Source organism: Lipotes vexillifer, unplaced genomic scaffold, assembly GCF_000442215.2.
Source record: "Lipotes vexillifer unplaced genomic scaffold, Lipotes_vexillifer_v1.1 scaffold481, whole genome shotgun sequence".
NCBI lineage: Eukaryota > Metazoa > Chordata > Mammalia > Artiodactyla > Lipotidae > Lipotes > Lipotes vexillifer.
In genome coordinates this window covers 3059849-3068121 of record NW_006789873.1, presented here as the reverse complement: position 1 = coordinate 3068121, position 8273 = coordinate 3059849, and the positions used below count along the sequence as shown (strand labels likewise).

Here is an 8273-nt window from a genome sequence, read left to right as displayed (position 1 = left end):
CAAAAAAAAAAAAAAAAAAAAAAAAAGCTCGCTTAACTTTTGTAATCTGGTACTTTTATCAAGTTGTTTCTAAAATGTTATGCTTAGGAGAATAAGGATGTAATTTTTACCCAGAGTAAGGAAAATAGTAAAATATTTTGGAGTTTGGCACTTGAAAATACATTTTGGAGTTAAAATGGGTTCTCAGTGATATTCTGTCAGAAGTATTGTTTTTAGAATATAAAGTTACACAGTCATTTAAAACTTTATTTCATATTTATTTTTCTCCCCTTGTTACAACATCCAACCCAAAGCAATACTAATACAATTCTAACACCCCCCCCACTTTAAGTAAGCCAATTTTACTTAAATGTAAAGTCTACTGTTAATATATATCCCCTTTTCAAGCCACATCTTTAAGCAAAAGTTCACAATTACACAAGCCATTTAAAGAAAGCTCAAAGCTACCAAAAGCACACCCCAAAATCAAGTTTTTGAAAATTCAAATTTAACTATCGATAGTGCCAAACATATGCTTTAATTTGCTCCCAAGAAAACATTTTCTGAAACCACAAATCTAAATCTGACACGTCTATTGACAACAGTTGTTTGAAATCATATTTATTAGCAAGCTTATAGTGTTAGCAAGTAGGAGCAGAGGATAGAAAATCCTCTGATTTCCAAGGGCAGAGATTAACTAGGTCACATATACTCTTACAGGATTTAGGCACACATCAGGGTTAAGGTAGTCAAGCAGGAAGATGATCTGATAACTGCACACCCAGGTGTTAGGGATCTCATGTGGTACTTCTGCATTTTTTAGAAAGAGGGCACTGCTTACCAGAAAGAAATGAATTTCCTTCAAGGAAGAATTTCAGACACTGGCAGACTCACAGGTTTTTTGACAGGGGTCCTTCTTTGGAGCCCTCAAATGACACCATAAACATGGCCACTTATTCTGCCTATGAATAAGGCAAGTTCTTCACAATATTTGTGAAAGATAACTTTGCCCAATTATCAATCAATGGGAGTTGTAACTCCAGAACTACCTTAAGTCAGTAAGTGCTGACCTAGTAAGGCAAACACCTTGCCCCAGATCCTTACTCGGTACTTTATGCTCACTGACCCCAAAACGTTGTCATTGTCATTGCACAGCTTTAGTTCTAATGGAATAGAGATTAATGGAAAAGGGCAGTCAAAAACAAACCCTGTGAAGGTTTATTTTTTAGGACTTTGTTTCTTAAGAAAACTGCAGAAGAGATGTTTTACCTCTCTTTGAGCCCCTTTTCATATGCAAAGTATAATCTGTAGATTTACACCACATAATAAACACAGTCTTATGCAAATCACAGGAGTATATGCGAAATTATAAGCATCAGAGATGTGATGGAGACATATTAGATTTTTTTTTTTTAGGGAAGTTCTTTATTCATAGGCCTAATTTTTTTTTAACATCTTTATTGGGGTATAATTGCCTTACAATGGTGTGTTAGTTTCTGCTTTATAACAAAATGCATCAGTTATACGTATACATATGTTCCCATATCTCTTCCCTCTTGCGTCTAACATATTAGATTTTTAAGTGTCATCTTGTTTATTTCACTTCACCTCCTATTCAACCTCTCATAGGACACACTGACATACGCAGATATGTCTTTCTATGCCTAGTGGGGCTCCATTTTATTTAGAAGGCCCAATAATGTTCGTTAATGCTTGTAGATTGAAGAAAATCGTGGTTTGTCTGATCCTTCCCTCCTAAGATTTCAGCACAACTCTCAAGCAACAAAAATCCTGACACCATACACCTACACACAGCTCAGAGTCGAATACACACGCTGGGAGGAGAAATACTATTTTTAATTGAAAAGCTAGACTCTGTCATCTTCCTTCTTCACAGTACAGCCAGCAAACACGGACATGCTAATTTCAGACACCTGAGTGCTTGCAGCACCCGGGACCCTTCCCATCACAGCCAGGATGTCAAGAGGGGTATCGGCAGCAGGAGGCTCAGGCAGCTCTGCCTTGCAACAGAATAACTCAGCTTTAAAATGCTGCTGGAACGTCTTGCTCAGCCAGTAAAGAGCAAAGGGGTTTACACAAGAATTGCTGAAAGCCAGAACCCGAGAGAAAATGGTGACAATGAAGTGAATGGCAGAGGGGTCCACGTAGGTTTGAGAAGTGAATGAGCGGTAGAGGTACAGGAGGTGATTCGGCAACCAGCAGAGAGCAAACAGAGCCACCAGCACCAACACCGTTTTGGCAATTCGCTTTCGGGATTCAATCTATAGGGGGAAGAAAAATGGCAAAAACAACAACCAAGAAAACAAAACAAAACAAAAACCCAAACAAAACAAAACAAAACAATAACAAAAAACAAAAACAACCGAAAACCCAATCAAAAACATTTAGCTGGAAGAGATTTTAAAAAGCCATTCTCTAGATTTACATAGAAATTTACAGTTAACAGGCTGGTGTCCCTTTGAACGTGCAGGTGAAGGAAGTCAGCCCGTGGCTAGAGAATACAGCAAGTTAACTGACATGGTAACCTGTTATCTTGGTCTCTGATTAGCTCCAATTGAGACTCCCATCCCTGGTTTTGAGATACTCTAGGGTGTCTCATTATCTCAAGCAGTGTTGTGGAATTATCGAAAATTTAATTTAATTAAGAAATAGATGCTATACAAACCTGCTTTCACCGCATCAGCAGAGGCTGACTAGGTTAGAATAGTCTTCTGGGGCTTATGAAAGTTGCTAAATTGGTACCAAAAATTGTTGTTAACGTATAGGAATTCTAACTATATAGTCAAAGGAATAAAAATCAATGTGCCACCCTTCATGTATGAAAATAATCCTACCTGCACCTCTTAATAAGAGAAATGAACCAGATTAAGTGAAGACATTGCCTGTAGTCACAGATAGAGCAAAGATAACTGTCCACATGGGCATTAAAATGCAACTTTAGCCTCCTGACCACCACTGTTGAAGCAACTGAATGTACTAGCTCAAAAAAAAAAAAAAAAAAAAGCGCTGAGCTCTGCACATACTGGTTAAGAGGTAAATGGAATCATCTCCTCCCACCCAAGAAAGATAGAAATCCTGTTGGTTTTTTTTTAATCAAATGGAACGATGTTTTGCCAATATTCTTTTTATTCTGTTCATATTTATGAGAGGAGAGCACACCTGGGTCTTGCAATGGTCTTAATCAAGCTTCTGTGAATCACTGTGTTCTCTTGCCATTGGCGCTGCATCCCTCGAGACAACCCCTCCGCCCAGTCTGCTGATCTGTGTGTAAGTGGTTTGCATTGAATAATGTTATGGCTTCTTGCCAGTTCTACCATCCTGTGTTTTTCTAAACAAAAGATGCTTCACTTTATAGTCTCACCTTATGTGATGTTTCTCACTATTCTGTGGGGTGATTTTTGATCCCAAACTTGAGCTGCTCCCTTTCTAATAATAGTAGTCCTACCACTTATTGAATGTTTACTATGCAGCAGGAACTATGCTAAGCATTTCATATATATCATCCAGACCTCATTTTCATTTTATACATGAGGAAAGTGAGGCTCAGAGATGTTAAGTAACTTACTCAAGATTGCTCAGCTGGTATGGAATTAAATCTTGGGTCTGACAGACTCCACAGCCCATGACCATAACAAAAATATGATACTGCTGAAGTATTTATTGCTCAGGGGTGCAAAAGGAGGCATTTCCCTTCTAAATTCATGTGTGAGTCCTGATTAATACATACCTGCTTGCGGGCATGGCTTTGTTCCTCAGTAGGTATGTTCAAGGTGCTTTTGTAAAGAGTCCTAGCAATCAAAGAGTAATAGACAGAGATAATCGAAAGTGGAATAATGTAGAACACTAAGAAGCACAGCAGAGAATGTATCTCTTGCAGGAGCCTCTCAGAAACAGGATAAGAGGCACACGATTCAAAGGTCATATTTTTGTGGGGATCTCGAAAAGTATATACATTTGAAAATATAGCCTCTGGTAGAGCAATGATCATAGACACGATCCAGATGCAGCCAGCTTTGGCACAGGTCTTCAGGATGGCATTGGGGGGCTGACGCTCCAAGGGCTTCACAACTGCCTTGTATCTAGAAACACATAATCATAGCAAAGGGCAAAATCAATATCAAAATTACAGAATCTTAAAGTTAGAAGTGATCTCCGTGGTCATCCAGTTCTACCTTCTTATCTCATACGTATATAACCAAGTCAACATTAACCAACTGGAATTGGTTATGATTTCAAATACGCATAATACATCCCAGTATTTTACATTGATGCTAATCACTTTTTCCTTTATTCACTGTTATGAGCTATTCCAGATTTGCAATTTTTATAATTTTCTTGTAGACCTTCTACTGAGGGCAAATAAATATTTTTCGGCATGATTTTATGTGTGATGGAGAGTAATTCATTACCTGTGCATTACCTTGTGTTCAAAAAGACTTCCTTTTTATGTAAGTGACTGATGTTAAACCTAATTCTCCTTTCCTTGTGAGAGAGCAGTCATCAACCTTCCTAGAAAAGAATTCCATGAGTTTATGCAGGAAAGAGGAGAGGGTTAATTTCTTCCCTGTTCATAAGTGCTAATTTCGTGCCCAAGCCGATCCAATCTGTAGGTAGATTTAGGGCAAGGCAAGGGTGAAATCGGAAACCCTGTACCCATGAAAAGATGCCTCCTTATTCTGACAAGTCCACCTTAAAATCTACAGCCTTTAAGTAAATCTGCCCTCAAACAGAATATAAAACCAGTCAAAGCAAAATTCCATAAAAGACACAGGGAAAGCTTTTCCTCCTCTCAGATTCCAGAATCCGAAGGAGCTTTTCCTTCTGGTACTGCCAGGCATTGATTACTTACAGGCTTCTTGCAGGCTTTTTAAAGCATCACTTTTAACATTTGGAGCCTCAATTTTTCTTCATGCTTTCACAGTTATCATTCTACAATAGGCACAGAAAGACCCAGTACGTAGACTGAAAATATCCTAACAGAGCCCAAACACCCTGGCTGCCAGAGGTTCTCACACGCTCCATCCATAGAGCTCTAAAAGTCAACCGGGATTAATTTATGTCTGGAAATGAGAATGTCATTGAACGCCTATAGAAGTAAACAAATACAATTAAGTGATGACATTACACTGAGTTACCAGGAAGCTGAAAGCCTCACCATTTTCCTGCCATTAATTAATTTGATGCATTTCAAATAAATTAGATGCATGTATCTTTTTACCATTCTTCCAGTAGACAGTAATGTGTATGTGGTCAATTTCACACCTATGTTGATGTTTTAATGTTGACAATATTGCGCCACTAGGCTGCACTAATGTATAAAGAAAGGGTTGTTTTTCTTTTACACCTGGAATAATTTGCCTTAATAAACCGAGGGGGAAAACACCGTTCAGTATTCTTTCAAACAAACAATTACACTTCAAAGAAATTAAATGATCCCTGAAGCACACAATTTCAGTCTCTCATCCGATGCTAACACAGGAATTTTAACATTCTTACACCGACCTTTATTTAAAATGCCCCCCGATTTTTCAATCTTACATCCAGGTTACAGAGTGTGAGAAAAACAGAATAGTAGCCAGTGAACGCTCCGTACAAGCTTTCCTTTCTTTTCGCCTAATTTCACATCCTGGCAAATATAACTGAGAAAAGAAACCCACCTGTCAGCACTGAGAATTGTTAACGTGAACACTGATACACCAACAGAAGTGAGCCGGATGAAAGAGAGCACCTTACATCCAATTCTTCCGAACAGCCATCCTTCTGCAAGGTAGTGGGTTGCATCGACTGGCACACAAGTTAGCAGAAGTAAAAGATCTCCAAAAGCCAGGCTGGTGATGAAAATATTGGGAACTGTTTGCATGGATTTGGTCTTGAAAAAGACTTTGATGAGAATAGCATTTCCAAGTATGCCCACTGAAATGATCACAGCATAAGTGATATAGATGGCACACAATGCTTCTATTCCTGGAGAGTTGTCACCGGTCCTTCCTTTATTTGTGGTATCATTAGGAACCACAGGGCTTGATGATTCTGTGTCATTTGTGGTTGAAATTAAAGTCTGATTAGGTGACTGAGGCTGCCTTTGAGACATTTCTTCTGAAGCCTATGCCTTTAATATTTCTTCTGCTCAGTTCAAATGTAGTTGATTGTCACGTCCAGTGCCTACGTCTAGTAACGAGATGGTAGAGCAACAGAGCAGAATGGAAAGCAAATCCAAGACACCCGGATACTCCTTTCCTTCAGTTGTTCTTTGTCTCCCAGCATGCTTGGCTAAATGCTACCGATCTGGCACTGGAGTGTGGGAGGTGGAGGACTTTTACCGGCGTTTCCATGACAGAAGGAGGGGGGGTTTGGGAAATGCTCTGCAGTTGCTTGTTCTTCCCTGTTGGGGAATCTTATGGACTACCTAGATGTTATTAAACAATACTTATTGTTTATTAGAATCACTCTGTTTCCATGTCTAACCGTGAAGATCTGTATAGATTTTGTCAATTTTCATCCATTTCTCTGCAATCAGAAGGTGGTCTAGTGCACTCTCTTTTACAGGGTAAATAAGTATGTGTGTCCCCTGAAGCACAAACTTGAATCCACTCCTCTAGATTTAATATCAGAGAGGTGCTGAAGCAACAAATCATTCACATTTTGATAGGGCTGATGTCACTTCCAAGGAGGAATAATTCAGGTGACCTGGGCTTATCACCCAGCTCTGACACATGGTAATTCCCAACCCTGCGTATTACCAGGGCTCTGCTGCACAGTATCAAAGCAACCTTTAAGAGATGCAAAATCCAGGCAAACCACCAGTTGCTCTGTCTCTAAATGTCCTAATAAAACACCCTTTTACCGTTTGACCATCTGTTTTAATGCCATATATTTTTGTAAATGCCATTTAGGGTTTCTCCCTTTAGAAGTGGTTAAAAGGAACCTACCTTGTTCCAAAACAAAATAATGCAGAACCCAGCTCGAGGTCCTGACGCAAAAGGACTTGTAAGAATGAAAATCATTCTTTTCAAGTGAGGGAATGCCACAGGCTACTCCAGAGGTGATGGGCACGGAGATAATGTTTACATCAACCGAAGGAAGCAGAAAATTAAGGCAATTCCCTTAGTACCAGCAATAGTACCAGCAAGAAATGCCCCTTGATACAGAAAATGTAAGTCTGTGATTTCCGTGTGTATATGCAGGGTGGGAGGCCAGCAGTCTAAAGGCATTGGATAATACTATCTGCTAAGGAATAGTCTCTGAAATGATCAAATTCAAAGGATAATCTCTCAGCTAGCAGAAACTTTTTGTAGTAAGGTGCTTATAAGTATATCCAGATCAGAATTAGTCTGGGAAGTGGCATGAAAGACAGCAAAGTATTTGGCTGGCCAATGAACAGGAGGCGCAAAGATAACTTTTTCTACTGACAATAATAGGTGCAATAAATTCTACAGGGAGAGTGAATTGGATGAATTGAATCAATTATCTGGTTAATTTGAACAACCTAAACCACACCTATCCTCCACTCCTTATGAAATTATCTCCAGGTCTTGAATTACCCAGTGAGATAACTGTTTTTGATGGGAAAGAGGAAGGGGAATGCTTGGATAAACCCAAACCCCTTAGCTTTGAAGTATATACCCTTCCGTAATTTCAGGCACTGGGCTGCCTCTTTAAGATCGGCTCAACAGAAATCGGCTCTCTATACCGTTCACATCTTGTTCTCACAAAGCTAGTGATAAAATCTCTCTGGGATTCCTGTGTAGCATTTAGCAAAGAGCAAGCAGTATCCCCCAATTCACACCTCGGCTGATGGCCACACAGCATTGTTTAGTAAGAAACAAACCCTGGCGGGCGATTTTTTAAATTATCTGAACTCGGAAGATGTCAGGCACGCTTGCCTCAGGCTGCAGCCACATGCGTGCTTTCCCTCCTTCCTCTGCCCTCAGGTCAGGAGAGGTCAGGAGAGAGCAGTGATGTCCCGCGTGCTGCTGGTGTTTGGGGATCTCTAGAATTCCAGAATCCCAGCAGATCAAAGATGGAAGTGAACTTTAAAGATGATGAAATCAAATCCTCAATTTTTTCAGAGGCAAAAATGAGGTTCAGAGGGGGACAGTTATCTCATATGAGGTCACACAAAGCATTCCGTAGCAGAGCTGAGATGGAAACAGGTTCCCTCTGGACTCTGAAAGCGGCAAGAGCTAAAAAACACTCAGTTCCTGACAATGAGCCATATTTGCTCATTTGGCATCGTGGACTTAGGTTTTCTGTGTGTTTTATTAACTAAAGAA

At 39.7% G+C, this 8273-nt stretch overlaps 1 protein-coding gene across 1 annotated transcript; it reads right to left on the bottom strand.

Annotated features, from left to right (window-relative positions):
- Positions 1 to 1783: 1783 nt before the first annotated feature.
- BRS3 (bombesin receptor subtype 3) lies at positions 1784 to 6232 on the bottom strand. Its single transcript, XM_007462907.1, has 3 exons — positions 5658 to 6232; positions 3728 to 4079; positions 1784 to 2261 (listed from the first exon to the last, which is right to left on the bottom strand). The coding sequence occupies exons 1-3, from the start codon at positions 6089 to 6091 to the stop codon at positions 1848 to 1850; spliced, it is 1200 nt and encodes a 399-aa protein (XP_007462969.1). The 5' UTR covers positions 6092 to 6232; the 3' UTR covers positions 1784 to 1847.
- Between the last annotated feature and the right edge of the window lie 2041 nt (positions 6233 to 8273).